The sequence below is a fragment of the Myotis yumanensis genome, unplaced genomic scaffold (genome assembly GCF_028538775.1).
Source record: "Myotis yumanensis isolate MYYU_CA2020_CCGP unplaced genomic scaffold, mMyoYum1.0.hap1 SCAF_4, whole genome shotgun sequence".
Lineage (NCBI taxonomy): Eukaryota > Metazoa > Chordata > Mammalia > Chiroptera > Vespertilionidae > Myotis > Myotis yumanensis.
Genome location: NW_027223755.1, coordinates 89,581,505 through 89,606,255, shown reverse-complemented (window position 1 = coordinate 89,606,255; position 24,751 = coordinate 89,581,505). Strand labels below are relative to the sequence as shown.

Below are 24,751 nucleotides of genomic sequence, written 5' to 3'. Positions count from 1 at the left end.
GGGCTGTGGAAACCCCCATTTTACAGATGAGGAAACTGGCCTCAGTAACTTGCCCAGATCTCCCAGCGAGTACAAACTGGAATCAGGATGCACACGGCAGCCTGTGCTCGTAGCCACTGAGTGGATTTGTTGTAGGCGGTGGGAGCAGCACCAGGTGTCTGACGGGTGGGGTCAGACCAAATCTGGGTTCAGCAACCTCGACAGTTAGGTTCTGGCTAGGAAAGAATTCAGAGCCAAGACCCAAACTATAAGAGAACATTTATTGGGTAAATCACAGAGGTACAAGTAATTCCTACAAGAAATGGGCTTAGGAAACAAGTTATAGGAGTAAAGGAAGGGCCCCTTTGGGAGTGAGGAAGCATAGGGCAGGGAGAAGGGGAGGGGGAGGGGGAGAGAGAAAGGCACAGGCACAGGCGTGCTCCCAGGAGGGAGAGCAGCTGGGTCCTCACCCTAAGGGTGTTTTGAGTGGAGACTTTAGGGGAGGTCCCAGGGGAAGATCTAAATGGACTGTTCAGCAGTGTTCCAGGTGTGTCCTTGCAGTGTTGTGGTCTCCACTGATTGATTGGCCGGCACCAGGGCAGGGGGTCATTCAATGCCGCTGGTCCTGAGGTTGGTTTTGTTGCTTATCTGGGCCTGGAGCTAAAATACAAGTTGAGGCCTAGATGTTATCTCTAGGGAGGAAAGGTCAGGGGGTCCTGCTCCAAACGCCTGGCCGGAGATAAGCTAGGGGAGAAAAGTCACCCTGAGGGCGAGGTCCCACCTTACAAATGTCTGTTGCTAGGCACCTGGGGCTTCCCACCCTGATCTTCTGTACCTGGCCCATCATCATCATCCTTGCTCTGTTCATGTCTGTCTGCCTACCACATTTGAGTACCTACTATGTGCCAAGCACTGTTCTAAGGACTCTCTGTGTATTGCCTCCTTTACTCCTCATCACAGCCCTCCCTGTGGAGTCCATCCCATTATTCTCAATTCTATTTTACAGATGAGGAAGTTAGGCACAGAGAAGTTAAGTAACTTGCCCAGAGCTATCCAGCTAGGAAGTGGCAGTGTAGGGATTTGAGCCTACACAGTGTTGGCTCCAGCGCCCCATGAATGTGTGTATATATTGGTTATAATGTGTGCACATTACCTGGCACCTCATAGGTTTTCAGGTGTCTTCAGTGGTGTGTAAACACCCAGCACAGTGCCTGCTAGCCCAGGAATGGTGGTTGTTACTTCCCTAGTGCGATTGAGAAGATCTGCAGCATGTTCAGCTCAGGCTTGGCACTACTGACGTTCCAGCAGATCGTTCTTTGCTCTGGGGTGGTTATAGGATGATGAGCAGCATCCCTGGCCTCTACCCACTAGATGCCAGTAGCCCACATCCCTATTTTTAAAAAAATGTTTTTATTGATTTTTAGAGAGAGAAGGGAGAGGGAGAGATAGTAACATTGATGAGAGAGAAGCATTGATTGGTTGCCTTCCGCACGCCCCCTACTGGGGATTGAGCCCGGAAACCCGGAATGTGCCCTGACTGGGAATGGAGCTGGTGACGTGACCTCTTGGTTCATGGGTCAGTGCTCAACCACTGAGCCACGCCGGCCTGACCGCACCCCAGTTTTGACAGCCAAAAATGTCTTGCTCTCCATTCTGTCCCTTGGGGAGCAGAGTCACCCCTACTTGAGCACTAGTACTCACTGGATGCTGGAATCTTCCTCCTGACTTCCCTGGCCTCTGGTCATCCAGTCCCTGCTGTCCTGAGGACCTTCGTCCCCTCCCCACCAGAGGACACAGGGAGCAACAGCATCCACGCCAGGGTTAAATGTCTCTGCACAGCCCAGGGCCTAAATTCGGGGCAGCCAGTGGAGGTTTGAGCTGCTGTAGTTCACAGCTCACTGCAGGTGTCATGTTGCAAAGCCCCACCCCAGCCTCCTGGAGCTCTGCAGACCTCAGCCCCTCCCTTCCTGCCCTGGTGGCAACCTGCGAGGCATTTTGACCTTCTGAGATGTTTATCCACACCTCCAGGTGCCAGACCTGGCAGCTTTCCGCCACTTCTCCTGGTCCATTAGCTTGTCAGTCTCAAGTGGCTTTTTAAAATTTTTTTTCCAGTTTCCTCCTGGTTCTCCATTTTCAGAGGGGATGGGGGGAGGGAGGGAGAAGATTAAGTTAGATTAACCAGTAACTTCCTCTCACCACAACTTTTTGTTTTTGATATGTGGGAGAATTTATTTCTTCATTTGGTAACTGCAGAATACCCCCATCTTATCTCTAGGTGGTTTTAAGATGGCTCATAATTAGAGTCAAATTTGTGTGTTTTTAAGTGAGGGACATGGAGTGAAAGGAAAATAAGAGGAGGGAAAGTGAATGAGGACAGGAGCCCTGCATGTATGCAGGCTTTGTCTTACCACCCTCCCCCTGCCATGCCCACAGCCTGCTTGTCACAGCGGGTGTGACTGCTGTTTAGAAGGGCCTACTGTGATGAGAGGATGAGTTAGGGGGCAGCCCTGAAATCCAGGAGTTGGGGGCGCAGGGCTGCTTTGAACATAAAGGAAGAGGCCCTGGGGCGTGGTGAGGGCCAAGGGCCAGCCCACGCGGCTGGAGAGAAGCTCAGTGCAGGAGGGTGCTCCCTGTTGCCGTTGACCTTGGCTTCTGCCCAGCCCTCCCGGCCAGAGCTGGCTGGCAGAACCTCCCAAGACAGGGCGAGGGAAGTCTCTGGCTCCCTGTGCTCCCCGTGGGTCCCCCCACCTCTGCGAGATGGGCGTCCGGATGGCGCAACCTCCTGCCTTTCAGGGCGGAGCCCTCTTGCGGTTTCCTTTTGCTTTCTGGGTCTGAGGCCACCTCCAAAATTGCTGGTTGGGTTCTTCTTTAGAAACTGAGACAGATGTAACCAGATGATGCCTAGCGGAACTGTCTAGCCTCTGGGGTTGAACCACACTTGATTAGAAAAAAAGTCAGAGCCTGCTGCTCACTCTCGGTCCCGTGACTTCATTGTGCCTGACGCGCTGTGTCTGCTGCTTTTCAGGCGGGGGCTCGCACAGCATCACCGTGAGGAATGCCACCTTCACGTGGGCCAGGAGCGACCCTCCCACCCTGAATGGGTAAGCCAGGATGTGGACAGAAGCACAGGGCTCTGGGCAAACGTGGGTTCAGTGCCAGCCACGCTCCAGCTCTGTGACCTTGAAGAGGTCACCTGCCTTCCTGAGCCGCTCTTTACTCATCTGGGGAATAGATGCAGTCACACCTGGTGAGAGTGTGCCTGGCACAGAGGGTCCCTTTTATTGTAAGTGACGGAAACCTTGCACAGATAGGCTTAGACAACAAAGGGAGATTTTTGCTGTGAGTAACTGAAAAGGGCCACTTTCAGGTACAGTGTGATCCAGGGACTCAGTGCCATTAGGATTCTCTGCATCTTGTCTTTGTTCTGCTTCTCTCTCAGACGGCCTCTCCCTTCATGATGGCAAATGGTCCCTATTCACTCCAGGTGTGGATTAGGACAGCGGTCACCAACCCTTCGGACTTGACAGATCACTGGATTAGGAGACCTGCCTGCCTCTGATTGGCTCAATTTGGGTCATGTGCCCCTCCCTGAGCCAATTACTGTGCCCGGAGAGACCCAGCACACTGATTGGCCAAGTAGGGTCCCATGCTGTGATGCTGATGGTGGTGGCAGGCAGGCTTGAGTCTGTCCCAAGGAATTCTTGTCTGCTGGGATTTGCTCTCAGGAAGGAATTGTTCTCTGTCCTTCCGGGGATCTCCAGCTGCCTGGCTCAGCCTTTCTCACCCACGCCTTCCCTGGTACCTTGCCCACAAGGCACACAGTGTCCAGGGAATTGACCTGGATTCCCGGGCAACTTGTTAAGTGCCTCTTATTTCCTCTGACTGGAGGCCTTGCTCAGAGGTTTCTAGGCCTCCTTAAGGAGTCCCCAAAACACAGGGCCAGAAGGGGCCAAATGTATCCCCCATGCCCCTGAGCAAAAACCCCCTTCCTGGGAGCCAAATTACAGAGAAAGGGGTCTGTATCACATCTCCCTGAAAATTCATGGTGGGGTTGCATGTTTAGGAAGTTCTTCCTTGTGTCTGACTCTACTCCTGCCTGCTTCAATTTTAGCTTTTCTCTCATTCTACTCCACAAGTAAATACTCTATGTCTGTGCTCTCATCTTTTCTTCTGTTCTTCCAGAATCAAAGGCTGTCCTGTTCCTCTCCCACCTCGATTCCCCAAATCTTTATTCATCCAAACTCTCTTTCTCCTCAGCCTGTAAAGTTATTCCCGTCTCACCTGGATGATTGCAAGAGCTGCTTCCCTGAGCCCCCTAACCCACCCCCCTCACTGCACAGGAACAAAAGAATAGTCAGTGCGACCGTGCAGCAGGTCCCCAAGAATCAGACAGTGGGTGACAGCGAAATCTAGCAGCATTTCCACGAATAGGTTGAAAATCCTAATAGCAGCCGTGGAAAAGCACAGCCAGTGTGAGCAACCCAGCAGTGCCCTGGACGTGCCCCCCTTCTGGTGGAGGAAATCCTGGCTCTGACATGCCATGTGACAGGCAGTCACTGCCAGAGCCTGAGCTTATTTTCTTGTATCTGTCACAGGGCAATTTCAGTGGAGGCCACCACCCACCTTCAGGATGGGCCTACCCTCCCTGCCTCATCTGTGTCATTGACATGTCAATCCCTGACCGTACAGGCTACTCAAGCCTTGGCCTTTTCTTAAGCTGGTCTAGGTTTCTGTGTCTGACACACCCTTACTCTTCCTTCAGAGTTCATTTTGAGGTGCCCTCTGCCCCCAGGGCACCTGTGCTGTGCCCCGGGGCAAAGTGAATAGCCCTGCATTTGGCCGATCGCTCAGGTCTCCGTTTTCTCAGATGTGCTGGCATCTCAGCACCTGGCCTGTGCCTCACACAGGAAAGGCCTGAGACTGTTCACTGAGCCAAGCACAGCAGTAGAAACACGGGAGAAATGTCCAGATCGTAGAGGCGCTCGACCGCCCTGCCTTCCGCTTCTCTCTCTACTCAGGGTAAACCCAGCTCTGTGGCCCAGAGCACCGGCCCCTGTCGACCTCATTCAGGTGAGAGCATGACTAAGGCACTGTGTGTTGTGTCTTTTCAGCATCACCTTCTCCGTTCCAGAAGGTTCCTTGGTGGCCGTGGTGGGCCAGGTGGGCTGTGGAAAGTCATCTCTACTCTCAGCGCTCTTGGCCGAGATGGACAAGGTGGAGGGGCACGTGGCTATCAAGGTAGGAGGACGGGGTGAGCGGGAGCCGTGGGGGGCTGATGGGTGAGAGGAAGGTCAGGTGTGATGCTGGCTTCTCTTTCATGTGGTCCCCGTGCATGAGGCAGGAGCAGCAGGGTCTCTCTCTCTTGTTCTTTCTCTCACATTCTTTCTGCCCTTCTCTGTGCCATCCGGGAGAAGTGTCACTTATTCCTGCTGTGTCCGAGCACCTAGCATAGTGCCAGGTCTGGAGTGGGCACTCGGTACATATTTAGGAAGCACACAAATGTTCCCTGGTCTGCTCACTGTCTCTCGTTCCCTCCCCATCTCTGCTCCTCAGTGTACATCTCGTGACCTCTTTGTCCATGAGTCTTTCTGGCTTGTTCTCTCTCTACGGAGCTTCTCTGTGTGTTTTGTGTGTGTGTGTGTGTGTGTGTGTGTGTGTGTGTTTGTAAAAGTAACTAAACTTAAGATTTCTGATTTATGTCATTGGAATGTGATCTTAGAGAATTCTTTTTAAGGGAACTGTTTAAAATCTGAGTGTGTATTGAGTTCTTAATACGGGGCTAAAACAGACTGTGGTTTTATTGCATTTAAATACACAGAGTACCGTGAACTAAGCTGTTATCTTCCTCAAGAGAGAGTCTGAGAGGCTGCTTCAGTGAATAAATGAGTCCTTTAGAAATTAAGAGTCTTGTTTTGCATTTAGCTCATTCCCCATGAAAGCCTTCTCCTGGGGTAGGAAAACCTCCCTCAAAGTTTTGTTGGCACCAGCGGTACCTGCAGTGGGGTCTGTAGCAAACCCACCTTGTGGGATGTTTTGGGAAATACTGCACACTCTGGTTCCCTCCCTCTTGGACACATAGAATAAACATTAATAAAGTAAAGGCTCTAAGAAATCCTGCAGGGAGAAAGAAACCTATTTAACTGTGGTTAACCCAGCATGGTCCAGCCATATTTGCCCAAACCATTGTCTATGCGGAAACTAGTTACAGCCCAGAATTACTGTCTCTTGGAATCTGCTTTTGGGATGCTGGTTTATGCCATTGTCTCTATTTCAGTGCACAATCTTTGTTGATTAAATAATGTCCTTTAGCCTAATATGCATTAGTAGAAAGTATACATTACAGTAGTTGGGTCCAAACTAATATTGTCTAGCTGTTGTTTTACGAAATGTCCTGTCATTGCTTTCAAATACATGTTATGAAGTAGGATCAATGGTCCATGTGAACTGGGTTAATGGAAGAAAATTACAAATCATGTAGGGACCCACGTCGCGTTCCGTTTCATTAACCCTGGATTTCCCAACCACAGCCCTGTTGACGTGTTGGGCTGGATAATTCTCTGTTGTGGGGCTGTGCTGTGCCTTGTAGGGTGGTTAGCTGCATCACTGGCCTCTATCCCGGGGCCCCCGTAGCAGCCTCCAGCTTTGACAACCAAAAGTGTCTCTCGACATTGTCAGATGTCCCCTGGAGGGCAAAATCACTCCATGTTGAGAACCACAGCTTTAAAGGAGAAAGCTTTTAAATAAAAAAGTGATGGATTTGGAATTGGAGGGTGCACTGAGTATTGGGTTTGATAAGGTTAAAGGTTTATTTGTGATGGTTATTTTGCCTGGGAAGGGAGTGCCTAGCCCTCTTCTCATGGCCTTCTTGATACCTTACATTATGTGGGAAGAAAGACACAACAGCTTTTGAAATGGACGGTTTTGGCACAGAAGTCCTTGCTTAAATTTCATCAAGGAAGTTTCCTCAAGACATGCTTTCCTGCTGTTCCTAACTAGGTCTTTCTTTTTAAAGGACTGTTTAAAGGTCTCATATGTTTTTCTCTCAGCATTTACCACAACCATAATCAGTAATTTTTGTAATGGATAATTTCCCATTCTTGGGAGGCATTTTAGTCCACTGATGGAGGCATTCAGTGAATTTTTACTAAATGCATAACTATAATCTCACCAATGAGGATTTTGATTCTTGAACTCCCGATGTTGGTCAGTGTGGGTTCTGATCTCAGCTCTGGCATCCGTTGTCCTTTGTGACTCAGTTTACCTCTTGTTGAAACAATGGGTGTGATGCAGTCGCTTGTGAAGTAGGGCCTTTCTGGCATGTGGTGAGCTGGCTGCTATCTTGTTAACCAAGTACGCCTCCCTGTCTCTTGCTTTCTTCTCCGCTTGCCATGTAGGGCTCAGTGGCCTTCGTCCCCCAGCAGGCCTGGATTCAGAATGATTCTCTCCGAGAAAACATCCTTTTTGGACGCCAGTTACAGGAAAGTTACTATAAGTCTGTGATAGAAGCCTGTGCCCTCCTCCCGGATCTGGAAATCCTGCCCAGCGGGGACCGGACGGAGATTGGTGAGAAGGTCAGTATGTCTTCAGCACGGACCCTGTAACAGTCAGTTATTGTTGTGTAACAATCACAGAAAAATCTCAGTGACTTATGATGTTAAACACTTATTCCCATACTTGTGGGTGTGTGAGTTGACTGTGATTGGCTGACCCAGACCGGGCTCAGCTGGGCAACTCTGCTCCATGTTGCAGGCCAGCTGAGCTTGGCTCCAGACTGGGTTTGGCCCAGGACTGCCCCACATGGCTTCTTTCTGGGGCCTAGGCTGAGGGGACAGCCGCAACCCAGGGGTAAGTTCTTCTCACGGTGAGAGCAGAAGCCCAAGAGAACAAAAAGTAGTGTGATGTCCCTTAAAGCACACTGTTCTTTCCACCACAAAGTGGGTAGGTCACTTGGTTGAGGCCAGAGACTAGGGACCAGGAAGTGTGCTCTACATTTGTAGTCATGTGACTGCAAAGTCCCATGACAAAGGGCACTATACAGGGAGGAGGGGTGTAAGTAATTCAGATGTTCACAGTCTCTTTAAAAACAGTTATAATAAAATAGCTAACACTTTGAGCATTTACTATGGAGTAGGCACTAGTACATACTGTGCTACACATTTTTAAAAAAAAATATTTTATTGGTTTTTTACAGAGAGGAAGGGAAAGGGATAAAGAGTTAGAAACATCAATGAGAGAGAAACATTGATCAGCTGCCTCCTGCATACCCCCTTCTGGGAATATACCCGCAACCAAGGTACATGCCCTTGACCGGAATCGAACCTGGGACCCTTCAGTTCACAGGCTGACGCTCTATACCCTGAGCCAAACTGGTTAGGGCCAGTGCTACACATTTTATACATATTTTGTCTTCACACAAGCCTGCGAGATGGGATTTACTGTTTTCCCCCGTTACTGGTTGAGGAAAAGGAGGTAGGGAGAGGCTAAGTGACTTGCCTGAACCCCTTCCCACCTCCGGGCCTTTGCACATGCTTTACTGACTGGCCAGCTTGTCTTAGCGCCCCCTGGTGGTCACATGGGGTGCACCAGGCAAATGCAAATGTTCCACAGCAGCATCACAGAGCTTTCTTGTCCATTTTCAGTTACAAGACAGTAGCTCAATCAGCTTTCTTAGTTGATGAATAATTTATTTCATTAGAGGGAAATCTGCCAATCAGCTTTTTGAAATTATTATTCTTACTTTTTCTTTTTCTTTTTTTAAGTGCCTGTATGTGCCACTTGGTGACTCCTAACTCTCCTTGTTTGGGTCCTAGCACCAGAATCTGGAGGAAGAGAATATGATTGGCTTAGTTCAGGAATATCTGCCCCTGGACCAGAAAGCTGTGGCCAGAGGGAACAAGCAGAAAAACCTGGCTGCCAGGACACCATCTTGGTGCATGAGGATGGAGGGCATCTCTCAGGGAGGCTGGCAGCTAACCCACTTGGTGTCCACTTTGATTCCCAGCCAGATATGGAAATGACAATGAGTTATCTGTCATGGGAGGGACAGGGCTGCTGCTGTATGGCCCATGTGGTGCTCTTGTGCGAGTTAGAAAATGGTACCTTTCCGGCTAGTGAGTGGGGCTGGATCCCAGTACCCCCAGGATGCAGCCCACCTGGACTGTCTGAGGCTTCACCAGTGAGTGCTAGATCCAGAGTGAGCTCTCAAAAACCATTAGTTGTTAATAATAACAACAACAGTAGCCCTAGCCGGTTTGCTTCAATGGATAGAGCATCAGCCTGCGGACTGAAGGGTCCTGGGTTTAGTTCTGGTCAAGGACACGTACCTCAGTTGCAGGCTCAATCCCCAGCCCTGATTGGGGAGGCAACCAGTAGATGTCTCTCTCACATCAATTTTTCTCTCTCTCTCTCTGTCTCTCCCCCTCCCTTCCACTCTCTAAAAATCAATGGAAAATTGAAAATCCTCAGACAAGGATTAATAAAAGCAAAATAAAATAACAGTAATAGCAGTAATGATATCGTTGCCACATCTTCTGGTGCCTTCCATCACACTCAAAGATCAGGAGCCTTTCCCGTAGCCAACAATGTTCAGTGTCACCATCCACCCTTTGCTAAACACCCGCTCTGTCCTGGGTCTCCACTCAGCAGCTCCCTGGAGGCTCAGGTCTTCTCTTCTACCTGCTTTCCAGGTGAGGCTAATCCTGTGCTGGGACGCAGACCCGCAGTGGTGCCGGTGCACCCTCCTGCCTCAGCTCTGCACAGCCACAGGGGGTGCAGCCCTGCGGGGTCTCCGGCCGGGTGTGCTGAATCCCACGCAGGTTGCCCTCCCTGCATGTCTGGAGGTTTCCCAGCAAACTCACTTTCTGCCATGTGACTCCCCAGGGCGTGAACCTGTCCGGGGGCCAGAAGCAGCGGGTGAGCCTGGCCCGGGCCGTGTACTGTGACTCCGACGTCTACCTCTTCGATGACCCGCTGTCGGCGGTGGATGCCCACGTGGGAAAACACATATTTGAACATGTGATCGGTCCCAAGGGGATGCTGAAGAACAAGGTACCTGCGGAAGGGGCAGGGGCAGGGCTCGAGGCCTGGTTCTTTTGTGCTGTGGTTGTCGGAATGTGTCTCCTTTAGGACTCCTTCACTTCCCGGCTTCTTTTTTTTTTTTTTAATTGGACTTAAGAACACTTTTCTAATGCTTCCCTTGGAACCCTTCCCAGGATGGGGGAAGTCCTTGGCCCTGACTTGAAGTCATTGCCTCCACTTGGCCAGAAAAGGCCCCCCTCTTCCTGATTTAACAGTGATGATGCCTTCAGAGAAAGAAATCCCACCCCAAGGGCCCCTGTGACCGAGCAGGCAGCTCTCCCTTCCTTCCCAAGGTGACCACAGGAGGAGGGACGGAGGTTTAGGGAGAAAAACTGCCACAACCCAATAGGGAATGGCTCTGATCCTCTTTTACTATTTTATTTTTTAGAGGGAATTTGGGGGTGGGAGTACTGGTTCTTTCTTTTCTTTTTTTTCCTGATTAAAAAAGTAACATGCCCATGGGAAGAGTATAGGGGATTCAGAAAAACATGAAAAAGGACAAAGCAATTAGGCATCATCGCACCGCTTAGGGGTTTTTGTAATTTCTTTCACATCCTCTTGCTGTGTGTATGAACGCTTTGATGGGGTTATCATGTTGCACACGTATGTCGTGAGCATTTTGCCACTTGCCTGTTGAAGCATTCCCAGACACACCACAACAAATTCTGTACAGACATAATTTTTGAACATTAAAAAAATTGTTATTGAAGTCATATAGAATTAAAGAGTACAAAGAGTGTGTGTAGAATTTTAAAAAATGGTCCTCCTGTGTTCTGCACCCAGCTCCGCTCTCAAGGGCGGGGCCAGCCACTGGCCTGCTCTGTTTCAGTCCAGCCCTTTACATTTTTAAGTTGTTGGGAAACATCTGAAGAAAGATAATAATTTGGTGACATGTGGAAAAGGCATTGAGTTTAAATATCAGTGTCTGTGAATAAAGCCGGTTGGGAGCACAGCCAGCCCCTCTGGTTATGCCTGTGCATGGCTGCCATCATGCTACCGCTTCAGAGCCACTCGTTGCCACAGTGGCCGGAGGGTCCATAGAACTGAAAATGTTTACCATCTGGCCCTTTAAGGAAAAGTTTGTCAACTCAGGTAAATAGTTTGATGAGTGTCTTCCCAAACATTCAGATCATTAGATAAAAGATAGACACATTTACAAATTTTATAGTTGGGGTGCGGAGGGTGGCGTGGGAGTGGGTGGTTACTTAAAAAAATGAAGCCATTGCATGCAAATTGTTTTGCATCAGTCTTTTTTGTTGGTAATCCTCACTCAAGGATATTTTCCCATTGATTTTTAGAGTGGAAGGGAAGTAGGGAGGGGAGGAGAGAGAGAGAGAGAGAGAGAGAGAGAGAGAGAGAGAGAGAGAGGAACGTCTATGTAAGAGACACATCCATTGGTTGCCTTTCGCACTCACCCTGACCAGGGCCAGGACTGAACCTGCAACCCAGGTACATGCCTTTGACTGGAAATTGAACCCGCAAGCCTTTGGTGCACAGGCAAAGCTCTAACCACTGCTCAGGGCCAGAGTCCTTTGTTTATTTGTCTACATGTGCCTGGTTCCCTCCCTCCCTTCCATCCATCAGATTTTTCTTTAAAAATAGCCTTTCCCATCACCTTACTAAAAGTGCAACACTCATCCCACATCGGTGCCCCAATCCCCTGTGTGCCGTGTCACTGTCCAGCATGTAGAGTTTTAGTCAAGTCATTCGTTTCTCCCCGACCCTGGAATCCGGGGCAGGATCTTTGAGTCCTTCCCTGTTACCACCACCCTCCTCCCTCAGGTGCTGGCACATGTGCTGAATGGGAGCACTCACAGTTGTCCCAGGCGCGGGGGGATTCCCGGTCGCACACGTGTGCCGACCCACCCGGTCTCCACTTTGCCCGCAGACTCGGCTCCTGGTCACGCATGGGATCAGCTACCTGCCACAGGTGGATGTCATCATCGTCATGAGTGGTGGCAAGATCTCCGAGATGGGCTCCTACCAGGAGCTGCTGGCCCGGGACGGGGCCTTCGCAGAGTTCCTGCGCACCTACTCCAGCGCCGAACAGGAGCAGACGGAGCAGGACGAAGGTAGGGTGTTGTGCTGCCTCCAGCGTGGAGGGGTGGGTGGGTGGGAGGGGCCGGGGGCGCCTTGCAGGGCCCCAGTTGTCCCCTGCAGATCTCCATCAGCCACTGGGCTGCTCATCAGGCATCAGGCAGGGGCGGGGCCAGGCCCCCTCAGGAACCACCTGGAAGGACCCTTTAGGCCACTGGTTCTCAACCTTGGCTGCACATTAGAATCACCTGGGAATCTTTTTAAAAGCCTGATTTCTGGGCCTCATCCTCCGGAAATTCTGTTTCTTTGTTACTAATGTTGTGGCCCCGCCCCATAACAAAGAAACAGAATTTCCGGAGGATGAGGCCCAGAAATCAGGATTTTAAAAAGATTCCCAGGTGATTCTAATGTGCAGCCAAGGTTGAGAACCACTGCTTTAGGCTGAGTTGAGAAGGGGTTCCAGTGCTAATGGCCTGGTCAGCAGACCCGGGCGCTAGTCCCGATACTTCTCTGTGATGTGGCTGTGGGCCTCCTGAGCTTCAGGATCTCTGTGACAAAAATAGGGACAGCGATAACTACAGTCCTCCTAGCTCCCACGAGGCTGTGAGAAGTCGGGGGCATGTGGCTTAACCCAGATGAGGCAAGGTGGTAGAGCGTGCAGGCGTGCAGTTGGCAGGACCTGGTTTGAATCCCAGCTGCTGCTCTCACCAGTTGTGTGACCTCAAACCCCTTCTGAACCTCCGTTTCCCCGTTGATAAGCAGGGTAACAGCAGAACCAGCCTGCTAGCACCAGAGGCCGATTTAATGTGCCACGTTACGTGAAGCCTCTGGCACCAAGTCGTCAGCAAATGGCAGCTGCTGCCTCTCTTTTACCCCCACGCCCTGGGCACCTGCCAGGTCGAGACAGACCTGCCTCCTTCCCAGCCGCTGCTCCCCGTCTCCCCTCCCGGGCCAGGCCTCAGAGCAGGGACAGCCTCGGAGGCACCTTTTGAATTCTGGGCTGGGACCTCACCCGTCCTTACTGGAAGCAGACAGGGAAGACTTCTAAGAGTCCTGTTCTCCCTTATGTGGTGCAAAGCCAGGGATTTGGTTTGCAGCCTTTGCCGGTTGCCCTGTGTTCGTGGGTCAGACTGGCAGCTCAGCCGAGCCTCTGCTCACCTTGGCTCCGAGCTCCGGCCTTGTGAGCACGGAGCAGTCATCTGATGCCTTTCGGCTTTGGTTTCAGCTGTTGCTAAAAAGAGTGGAACTACACAGAGGTCAACTGCCCTGTCTCCCTCTTCCAGGAGCTGATTACAGACTTCCTAAGCCTGTGCAGTGTGTTTGCTATCCACTTGGTCCCCAAACAGGTCTCCGATAGACGGTGTTCAGGGGCAGGGTCACGGGTATGCCGCGCAGGCTCCCCAGGCAGAGTTGTCACTGAAGTGTCTGTGATGTGGAGTGCTCCCTGGCTTCTGTTACAGAAGTCATCTTGCTGAATCCTCCTAGCAGCTCATGAGGGAGGTGGAATTACTACTCCCAGGTCTCTGGTGAGGAAGCTGGGGCTTAAAGAAGCTCGTCGCTTCTATGCCAGGCTTTGTGAAAGGGGCTGATCACTAAGGAAACTACTTACTGTTCATTGACTTAGTCATGCCATAGGTATGAATTGAGCACCTACTGTGTGTCAAGTACTCGTATTATCTTCGTAGGGCTGCTATACCAAAGTACCACAAACAGTAGCTTCAACAACAGAAATGTACTATCTCACAGCTCTGGCGGCTGGAAGTCTGAGGTGAAGCTGTCGGCAGGGTAGGCTCTGTCTGAGGCCGTGAGGGAATATCTGTTCCATGCTTCTCTCCAGCTTCTGGGGTTTTCGCAAAACTCGGGCATTCCTTGGCTTGTAGAAGCATCCCTATTTGCCTTCATCTTCACATGGTAGTCACCCTGTGTGTCTGTCTCTAAATTTACCCTTTTTTATTTTATTTTTTAAAATATATTTTTACTAGAGGCCCGATGCACAAAATTCGTGCAAGGGGCTCGGCCCAGGGCTTCATCCGGAAGAACATCAGGAAGATCGTCTGGCTGTCTGGTCTAATTAGCATATTACACTTTTATTATTATAGACTGGTTTCAGGGAGGAAGGAAGAGGGAAAGAGTGATAGAAACATCAATGATGACAGAATCATTGATCGGCTGCCTCCTGCACACCCCACTCTGGGGATGGAGCCCCCAACTAGGGCATGTGCCCTGACCAGGAATTGAACCGTGACCTCCTCCTTCATAGGTTGATGCTCAACCACTGAGCCACATTGGCCGGACATAAATTTACCCCTTTTTATAAGGACACCAGTTATATAGGATCAGGGCCCACCCTAATGACCTCATCTTAACTAGTGATATCTACAAAGACCTTATCTCCAAACATAGACACATTTTGAGGTACTTCAGCATATGGATTTGCAGGGGTGGAGTGGGGGGGGGCGGCATGGGGGAGAGACATAATTGAGCCCATAACAACACTGTCCTAGGTTTTGGAGAAACAGAAGTGAGCAACGTATAGACAAATCCCTGTCCTCATAGAGCTTAGTATCTAGTGGGAGAGAAAGGCAATAAACAGATCAACAAACATAGATGGTTTCATACAGCATTAGGTGCTATGAATTTTTTTTAAAATGCAGAATAATGTGCTGGGGTGTGACAGGGTGGCACAGCAGCAACTCAGGCAGGGTGGTCAGAGAAGCCCTCTGAGGAAGTGACACTGGCATGGAAAGGAGCCAGCAAGGAGATGTGAGGAACAGTGTTCTGACACAAGGAACAGCAAGTGCAAAGGCCTCAAGCATTTGTTTGCTCAGTTTGTTTAAGGATCAAAAAAGGAGGCCAGTGTGTCCAGACCATGGTGGGCAAGGAGTGGGGGTGGGAGGTGAGACTGGTGAGGGAGTCACCCTCCAGGGCTTCTGGGTAAGGAGTTTGGGTTTGGTGTAAATGCAGTGGAAAGCCACTGACTGTCAGAGAGGAAGCAGCTTGTCTGAGGACACCCAGTGGCTGCAGGTGGGGGTGGGATCTCAGGTCTGGTCTCCAAGTTTCCAGTCCTCTGCTCCTTCAGTGGCCTCCAGGTCTGCCTGGGGTAGAAGCTCATTCATCCAGCTGACTTAGAGTTTGCCAGAGAGGTCCTAGTGGTTCTTAATTAGTGCTTTATTGAGATATGATTCACATACCATGCAATTCACCCAGTGAAAGTGTACAATCCAATAATTTATATGCTCAGAGTTATGCAGCCCTTACTTACCCAGAGTCAATTTCAGAACATTTTCATCAGCCCTCAAAGAAAACCTCGAATCCATTAGCAGTCACTCCATGGATCTACTTGCCGTCTCTATGGATTTGTCTCCTCTGGATGTTTCATATGAGTGGGATTCTGTAATGTGGAGTTTGGGGACTGACTTTCTTCACTTAGCATGATGTTTTCAAGGTTTATCTGTGTGGTAGCATGTATCAGACTTCGTTTCTTTCTTTTTTTTTTTTTAATCCTCACCCAAGGATGTTTTCATTGATTTTTGGAGGGAGGGAGAGAGAGAAAAAAAGAGAGAGAAACATTGGTGTGAGACACATCAACTGATTGCCACGACCGGGGATCAAACCTGCAACCTTTCTGGTGTACGGAAACTGAGCCACCTGGCCAACTGAGCCACCAGACTTTACTTTTTTGCTTGTTGAAGAATATTCCATTGTGTGAGCACACCGCATCATTTTATTTATCTATTAGTTGAACATTTTTTAGTTGGTTCTACTCTTTGGCTATTATGTATAGTGCCACTATGCACCCTAGTTTTAAAAGTGTGTGTGTTTTTTTGCCAGCATGAGATAGCGAACCCTCCCTTCAGCTTTTAAACTCCCTGGTTGGAATGAGTTTCTACATGTTCATGCTCCTGTGGTTGGAAAGTTCTGCCTTAAGTCTAGCCTGTTTTCTTCTTGCTGCAAAGTCTCCTACCTCTGAGCCCGAGTCAAGCCAAAGTTACATGATGGGTGGGGGCTACTTTGAGACCACTTTGTTTCACCAAGCTGCTTGGTGGCTACAGTTAGGCAAAAATAACCCTCTGTGCTTTCCAAAGCAACACGCGTTGGTTAAACTGAGTCTTTCCCCAGAATGAGGTCCCTCTCCACCTTCTATCCAGGTGAGCAGGGAACGTCTTTACACTCTGTTGGCCACAGATGGCATTTTTTCCATTCCTCCCCAGCTGCAGGCATATCCAAAGCAGTTTTTGCAGAACATGGAACGCTGCCAATTTCTGTTTCTCTCTCTCTCTCTCTCTCTCTCTCTCTCTCTCTCTCTCTCTCCCTCTCTCCCTCTCTCCCTCTCCCTCTCCCTCTCCCTCTCCCTCTCCCTCTCCCTCTCCCTCTCCCTCTCCCTCTCCCTCTCCCTCTCCCTCCCTCTCCCTCTCCCTCTCCCTCTCCCTCTCCCTCTCCCTCTCCCTCTCCCTCTCTGGTGCACGTCAGCTACTATCCACCACCCTAGCACCACTGTGGGCTCACTTCCCCAATTCAGCCACCCAGCCTCCTGCCGGGTGAGACACAGAAGTCCTCCGTCCCTGTGTCTGAAATCAAACTGAGCGGCCCCCCTCTCTTTCTCCCTCCCTGGAAGGCCCAGTGATAAGGGTCTGGTCTCGCTTAGCCAGCTCCAAGCGCCAGTGACCTTGGATTTGTTTGAACCGCATTCTTGGCTCCGCCTAAAGGGAAATTTTCCCCCTGGTTGGCTTAACCGGGTCTTTTTTAGAACGCCCAGGCTGGGGGGTGAGGGAGGGGGGTGTGGTTTGGGGGTTCTTTTTCTTCGGGATAGGGAAGGGGGAGGTGTAACAGGAGCCAGGCTTGGGGCGGGGAGATGTTCCTCCCCAGGGAAGTTCATTATGCTGATTTCTAGGATACTTTTTTTTTTTTTTGGTGGCAAAGAGATTTACAAATTGGCTCAAAACCTTTGTACCTGGAAGGTGAAGAACATTTTTATTTGCTCTGGTTTCTTTATTAGGAACCTAAAACCGGAGCAGTGGTTTTCACCAGGGAACATTGGTGCCGTTCAGGGAAACTTGGCAATGTCCACAGACACATCTGGTTGTCACAACCGGGATTGGGGGGTGGGTACTCCCGGGATCTAGTGGGCAGAGACCAGAGACGCTGTTAAACACCCTGCAGTGCACAGCACACCTCCTCCGCCCACACCCGGCCCACGGGCGGTGAGAAACCCGCTCTGCTCCGAGGACAGGCCGCCCAGGCCCTCCCCCGGTTTTCTTGGGAGAAAGACCTTGGTTCCAACAACGTGTCCACTTTTCAGAACCTTGTTGGAAGTTTCTTTTTTCCCTGTTGCAAATGTTTGCTGCTTTTCTTTGTACTGATTATAAGATCACTACGGGCTGATCGTAGACAACAGCAAACTGCAGAGACGCAAAGAGCCTCCTCCTCCCACTCTCCCACCACCAGGGAGGGAGGGGCTGTGCTGGCCTGGGCCTCTTTCCCACTGGCTCTCTTTTCATCAGTTCTCCTGCCCCTCTTCTTCTTACATATTTTTTCTTTAACATCAGATCATAAGCGCCTCCCCCTATTACAGAAATCTATTGTAAAGGCCAACAGGCGCTGGAGAGTCCGAGCACATTCCTCCCTGCTGCCCTCACGGGCCTGTTTCTTCCTCTCTGGAGTGTGAAGGACCTTCAGGGCCCAGTGGAGGGGTTGGTTCGGGGATGCAGCCAGTCACTTCCCTATTTGGTCAAAAGTGAGGCGTTGATTGTAGAGCAGCAACTGGGATCCTTCCCTTGAGGGAGGCTGGCCCGCTGGCCCTTGCGCAAGCGGAGTTCCAGAACCTTCTTGAGTAAAGGCAGTGTTGCTGGGATAAACAGTGAGCCTGAGAGGTGCCCGCCCTGAGGGCCAGCAGCTGGCTGAGCACACAGCCCAGGCAGTGCACCAGTGGTTCCAGGGCAGGGACGCCGCCGGGCAACCTGGTGCTTAGGCACACACACTCAAGGAGCAGTCACTGAATTACACATTTCTTGTCTTTGCTTAAAAACAAAACAAAACCAGAATCGCTATTTCATGGCATCTTTGGTTTTCCCCCTACCCTGCTTTGTCTTATTTTCTTTTTTGTGGTATTTTCTTTGTAGTAAATTCTGAATCTGCTCGTTTATTGTCTCTCTCTGTCCCTTAGCATTTAAGTTCCTCTGGACGGGAAACAATGACATGGTAGACACTCAATAAATGTGCTAAGTGAGTGAATGAACTTCCCCTTGATGGCTGAGGTCATGCCCTCTGTAAGTCCGTATAAGGTCTCTGGGCTTTGGACATTAGCTCAGCTGCATAAATAGCCCAGATTTGAAAGCAAGATGAGCTGATTTTACCATTTCTCTCAGGGCTGGTTTAGAAGCCGGCTTTGGGGGTCCGGGCTCTGGGATGGCACCACTGTGGCCGATGTGGTGCCCCTTCTGGCACTGGAAGGATAGCCATTCACTTGCCCATCTGTCACCTGCTCATCCAGTGTGCACAGCGTGCCTGTGGCTTGCCTGGCACTTGAGCCACTGTGTGGCATGGTGCCCCTTGAATTGTGCAGGGCACCTCCTGTATAAGCTCACACGCCATTGGATGTTCCGGTGCTGGGATAAAGCAGTGGGTAAACCCAGTCCAGCCCACAGTTCGATGGGGAGACACACACTAAGTAATCAAGGACATCGTGGTGTTGGAGGCGAGCATGGGAGGCTGTGAGGACCCCAGAAGGGTCCCCATCCTAGCCTGGGAGGGTCCGAGATGATTCCTGAGCCAAGTTACCTTCTCCTCCCCACTTCTCAGCTCCATGTGCAGCTGGCTCAGAGGAAGGTTTTTTGTTGTTGTTGTTGTTGCTGTTTTTAATATATATTGATTTCAGGCGGGGAGAGGGAGAAAGAGATAGAAACATCAATGATGAGAGAGAAACACTTATTGGCTGCCTCCTGCACGCCCCCTACTGGGCATCGAGCCTGTAACCTAGGCATGTGCCCTTGACTGGAATCAAACCCCAGAACCCTTCAGTCCACAGGCCAATGCTCTATCCTCTGAGCCAAACCGACTAGGACTCAGAGGGAGGTTCTTGAGTCCTCTCGGAACTAAAGGCTGTGAGCTGGAGCTGCGGCCTCTGCTGCCTCCTGGCTGCCAGGCCTGCCCTGCCCTGCCCTGCCCTGTCCGCTGTAATACTTTTCTTCCCTCTGCTGCCATGAAACAGCTGTGAAGATGGAAGGTTGTCTGCCCGCTTTTAGAGAAAGGGGCTGGCCTCGTGCAGTGTGCTTGTCAGCCCCCCCCCCCCCCCCCCGAACATGTGGGGCAGGGAAACTGAGGCACAAATGCAGCAGGTTCCCTCAGCCATCCTTGCCCCTCACCCTTAAGGGAACACATCCATCCATCCATCCCCTCTGGGCATTTAAATGGGGGCTTAGGGAGGGTGTTTTGCCTCGGTTCTTAACACTTTCTTGGATCTTGTGAATTCCCAGGCAGCAAAGTGGTGGACGAGGAGGAGGAAGGTCAGTGGTGCGTGGGGTAGAATTTCCTGTGCTTGCAGCACGAGGCTGTGGACGGACTTGCCCTGCTGCTGCATGCCTGCGCGGGGCCCTGGGGCGGCTGCTCTCCCACCCCTTCCCTTGTTCATCCAACAAACAGTTATTGGGCACCTACTCTGTTCCGGGCTTTCCGGCGGGCACCTGGGGATACAGTTAGAACCTCCAGCTCTCCTGCTCGTCGGCTGGGAGACCATGGCTGAGCATCACTGTCTCATCAGTTAGGGGACCGTGAGTGACCAGCACACCTTGCAGGAGATCCTGGTTGTGACATGCTGGCACACCGTAGATGGACCATGAATGTCAGCAGTTTGATTAGGGCTGATTATTTAATTATTATGCCACTCATACCTTCTGGGCCGGGTCAAGCCCTTGGAGGCCACCACAGTGCAGGTGATGAGCACCGACGAAGTGGTGCAGGTGGCTGTGGGCGCCCAGCGGAGGGATGTCCTCTACTGATTTCAGCCAGCAAGGCTGCCCTCCCCCTGGAGATGTAAAGGCCTGACTGGCCGCTGGAGCAGACCCATGCCTCCTGCCTTCTATGACCAGCGGTGTGTGGCTGCAGGTCAGACAGAGGGCCAGCCACTTCACACCTGGAAGGACCCCAGGTAGCTCAGAAACCAAAGGCAAGCCGGACGCAGGAGATGGGAATGCTGGGGACGAGATTTCTTTGGGACAATCAGTTGGGTCTTTCTTTGGTCCTTGGGGGGCCAGTGATGATTCAGGGTCCTGGGAGAGGGGTTCTGATGGGCTGGCCTTAGGCAGCCTCCCCTCCTTGGCTGGGGACGCCAGGGGCACCCTGATGGATGAGCCCAACGAGACCACAGGAAGAGGGGGAGGGCTAATCCCCTGGGAGAAGGCAGATGGGACAGTGGGTCCACACATACACATCCTGTGGGCTAATTGGGCTGAGAAGGGGAGGCAGTCACACGGGGCCACGGTGGGGGCTCCCGCCTAGTCTTGGGGCTGGTGCTGAGTGAGGAGCAGGAGGAGAAGAGGAGGTTTCGGCTTACAGAGGGCGGAGGGCAGCCTGGGAAGCCAGGTAGCACAGCCAGGCTCTCTGCAGCACCCGCCCACAGGACTGGTGTCTCAGCATGAAACTCCCCCTCACCCCAGGAATGAGGTGTTTCAGCATCCCCGCCCCTGCCCAGAGGCAGACGACCAAGACCGGCCTGGGCCCGATGCTGTGCAGGCACAGGCGCACTGGCTGCACGCGGCCGCACGGACCTCCTGCCTGTGACCACGCTTCCTGTTTGTTTGTTTAGTTTCTTTTTTTAATTAAAAACAAAGGCACTGACAGCAAAGAAAATGTTTGAAGCAGCGATTCTCAGTCCTGGCTGGGTCCCGGCCTCTGTAGAGTGCGTTTAAAGTGCAGGTGACGAGCACACGGTGGCACCTTGGACTTACCTTCCTGCTTGTGCGGGGAGGAGCTGTCCTTACTCCCACGTACAGCTCTAGTAGGTGAGGCTGAGAGTTCACTTCCTTGGGACACACAACCAGGAAGTGAGAGAGCACTCCCCACCTGGCTGTGCTCTGACCCGGCACAGGATGGGACCACGTCTCCCTGCAGAGTCAGTGCAGGCCCCTGCCCTGGGCACCCCGGGGGTGGGTTCAGAGCCAGGATTGAGAATCGGCATGGAACTCCCCCTCACCCCAAGCTTTGTCTTCCTTGTCTTCCCGTGGCTGTCACCCCAGAGCTGGCCTTTCTGGATCCTGCTTCTGCGCATGTCTCATCAGCATGTCTCAGGGTCACCCTGGCTGCATATTGATCCCCTGTTGTGACTTCTCTCCTGCATCCCTCCCCTCCTCCTCTGGGGTCATCCCTGTAGGGCCCTACCATCGTGCTTGTCTCTCCCCCCAGCATGAGAGGGAGGACATCACAGAGGAGTTGGGGTGATCGGTGTCTTGCTGAGTAGTTGGGAGGGTTAAAGGGGATGATGTATTTCGGCACAGCACAGCCGCCGCCACCCCACTGATAAATGTTAGCGTCACTGTCAAGGTTACAGTGATTAGAGTGATGGGTGGGTACCTCCTGGGATTGGGTGGACATCCGGCTGGTGTCCATGGTGGCTGTATCGGTTATTAAAATACTTCCTTACAGTTGGGAAAGCCACCGCCCCAGGTACCCCCTACCCCGGACCTTCTGGACCACCTCATGATTAGGCAGCCAAAGGGTTAACTCCCGGCACGACAAGGTACCCCTGGGACCTGATTGGCTGGTGCAGGGTTGCTATTTATTTTGAGTATCATTCCTGCTTGGGGACCAGAGGGCTGTGCCCCATCCCCACCCCTCCCCACCCCTCGTTCCCTCACATCCTGGCCCCATTGGCCAACCTCCATGCAGCAGGGCACTGCCAGTTGAACTGGGTTGTACCCATTGCTGCTGGCACAGGGCACCTGCTCAGGCCCAACACCCTCAGCTAATGGGGCCCTCGCAAAGCATCGCCCCTGCTCCGAGGGAACTAGTAGTTAGCTCCTGCGTCCACCCCCTTGGGCGCCTGTTGGTGGCCCCACGGGCAGGTCTTGCTTTTTGAGCTCCCTGGGGGCTAGGTTTTTCTGCCGTCTCCCTCCCAAGCGACAGGTTTTCCTCATCTTTGCTTGTGGCATTAGCACTTGAAACCATGATTCCCCCTTCTCTGTCTTCTGCCAGGATTAGCAGGCGTGAGCCGTCCAGGGAAAGAGACGAAGCAGATGGAGAATGGCATGGTGGTGACGGATGCTGCCAGGAAGCAACCACAGAGGTAAGCGAAGCGAGGGAGGCACCGCATTTCTGCCCCGCCTGTGGGGAGCGCCTGTGGGGAGCGGGGAGGTACAGGGTGCCAGTAGCTTGGCTCCACCTACCAAAAAAGGCCTTCAACTCTCCAGGGTCGTGCAAGTGGAGGCTTTCTGCCTCCCCCTCTCCCCCCAAATCCTCCGGGAACCTCATTTTCCTGAGCACAGAGGCCTGAAGGGGGAGCCTGGCACTGTTCTTCCAGGTGGCACGATCTACACAGGCCTTGTGATTGAACCATCAGTCTGCACTTCTGACACCCAAGCTCCCTACATGGTGTGGATTTTTGCTCAATTTGCTCTGAGGGGCCTGGAGGGTTGAGGCGTTAAGAACCAGCATTCAATTAAAATTAGTCACAGTAATAGTAACTGCTGAGTTTGATGCACCATTAGGACCCAGGCACAGTGCCATTAGGAGCTGCCCCCCCGCCCCCCACTCCTGGTTCCTCGAATCCTGGCCCCATTAGCCAAGCTCCATGCAGTAGGGCACTATTAAACAGTCCATTGAACCTGGAGGTTGTTACTGTCATCTTCCCATTTTACAGATGAGCAAACTGAGAGCTCCCCACAGGTTATACAGCTAGAGAGAAGCTGAACTAGGATTTGAGCCCAAGTCCAGCCTCTGAGCCCCTGCCCCTAACTTCTACACTTTGCTGCTTTAAAGGAGGTTGCATTTGGTGAGATCATTGGGTATTTAGAGGAGCCTCATTCCATGGACTTTGTTGCTTAACCTCTCTGTGTCTGTTTCCTCAGCTGTCACATGGGGTCTGTGGTGTACTTGCTACATAGGATTGTAGTAAGGCTTACCTGATACGGTGCCTGTGAAGCACCGGGGACAGTGCCCTGTGCCCCCAGCACTCAGTCATTCCTGGACGATTGGGGCTGCCGGGACTTACTTCTTCTGGGGGTGGGGGTGGGGCATTTCACAGAAATGGGGCTGGAAGGAGATGGGCATGAGCAGCTCTGCCCTCAGAACACTGGGCACAGCACCCTCCTGGACTCAGGTTTCTATCTCACGGACAGGTGGGAGGATTTCCTTCTTTGTCGGTGCACCTGTTGAGGTGGGGAGCTGGACGTATGTGTGTAAAGCACTTAGAGCCATGCCCAGAGTCACACAGGGGGCCTGGGGGTGCTGCCAGGTTCAGGAGGGCGGCCAGCATCACTAGTCACGGTGGCTGAAGCAGCCGAGAGGAGGTAGTGCCTGCAGGTGGTCCTGGGAACAGGGGCAGGTGATGGTGGTATGCAGACTGGAGAGAGCCTGGGCAGACTGAGCAGAAACATGCAGGACACTGGGGCATTCATTTTCTGTTGCTACATAGCACATTACCACACACTTCGTGGTTTGTCATCTCATGGTTTCTGTGTCTTGGGGGGTCCGGATGTGGCTCAGCTAGTTCCTCTGCTCAGCGTCTATCACAGGCTGTCGCTGAGGTGTCGGCCAGGATGCGGTCTTATCTGAAGGCTCAGCTGGGATCGATCTGCTTCCTGCAGCTGTTGGCAAGACTCACTTGCTCATTTCCTAACTGACCGCGGGCTGGAGGCCACCTTAGCTCCCTGCTCCCAGCACCTCCAGCCCCCGTGCTTGCTTCATCAAGGCAGGCAAACCAAGAAGGCAGGAGAGTCGGTGACCGGGGTGGGTTTTACTCCATCACCTTTGCCCGTGTGGGTCTGAGCTGTGGCTGAGAGAGGCGGTGTGCCTGTGTTCTCATGTACATGTGTGTGCACGCGCGCGCACACACACGCAATGTCATTCCCCAATGCTGTAAGTCCCTGGGGGCAGGACTGCCTCAAGGGGGAAAGAGTCCTGGGTCACCTGATCTGTGATGATCTGTGATGGTCTTCAAAAGCTGATGACCACTGGTGGCATGACAAGGCTGTTTGCAGAATGCCTGCATAAAGGAACGCTTCTTTCATGGGGCCCCTACCCTCCTGGGTTCATCTGTAAAATCTGAAGCTTGAACTGGGTCAGTACTTTGTTGGGACTGCCGTCCCTGCCCAAGGCTTCCATTGGCTGACACCATGTGCCTTGCTTTCCCCAGACAGCTCAGCAACTCCTCCTCCTACAGCGGGGACGCCAGCCGGCACCACGGCAGCACTGCCGAGCTGCAGAAGGCCGGGGCCAAGGAGGACACCTGGAAGATGATGGAGGCCGACAAGGCTCAGACAGGGCAGGTGAGGCTGGCTCCCTAGATGAGGACGCTGGTGGGTGTATGCAGCTCGCCAGGGTGTGCTGGTCCCCGTGCAGAGGACTTTGTGTTAACAGCTGTCTTCCTCACAGGAGCTTGTAAAAGTATTGTCTTAAATGCTGGAAACCGAGGCCTAAGAGCCTAGGTGACTCACCCGGGGTCACAGCT

At 52.0% G+C, this 24,751-nt stretch overlaps 1 protein-coding gene and 1 long non-coding RNA gene across 3 annotated transcripts in view; one reads left to right on the top strand and one right to left on the bottom strand.

The window, feature by feature from the left end:
* Window positions 1–24,751, top strand: part of ABCC1 (ATP binding cassette subfamily C member 1 (ABCC1 blood group)) — a 145,678-nt gene that overhangs the window by 101,808 nt on the left and 19,119 nt on the right. The window contains exons 15-22 of one of the 2 annotated variants that reach the window (XM_070412917.1): window positions 3,005–3,080; window positions 5,091–5,217; window positions 7,374–7,550; window positions 9,859–10,026; window positions 11,945–12,128; window positions 19,566–19,595; window positions 22,279–22,369; window positions 24,437–24,569. In XM_070412917.1, coding sequence (XP_070269018.1) covers window positions 3,005–3,080; window positions 5,091–5,217; window positions 7,374–7,550; window positions 9,859–10,026; window positions 11,945–12,128; window positions 19,566–19,595; window positions 22,279–22,369; window positions 24,437–24,569 — 986 coding nt within the window. The remainder of the gene's footprint in view (window positions 1–3,004; window positions 3,081–5,090; window positions 5,218–7,373; window positions 7,551–9,858; window positions 10,027–11,944; window positions 12,129–19,565; window positions 19,596–22,278; window positions 22,370–24,436; window positions 24,570–24,751) is intronic. The other variant, XM_070412918.1, reaches the window with a different exon arrangement.
* Window positions 247–1,805, bottom strand: LOC139009026 (uncharacterized). Its single transcript, XR_011471246.1, has 3 exons — window positions 1,681–1,805; window positions 1,133–1,300; window positions 247–639 (listed from the first exon to the last, which is right to left on the bottom strand). It is a non-coding gene; the product is annotated as an uncharacterized lncRNA (long non-coding RNA).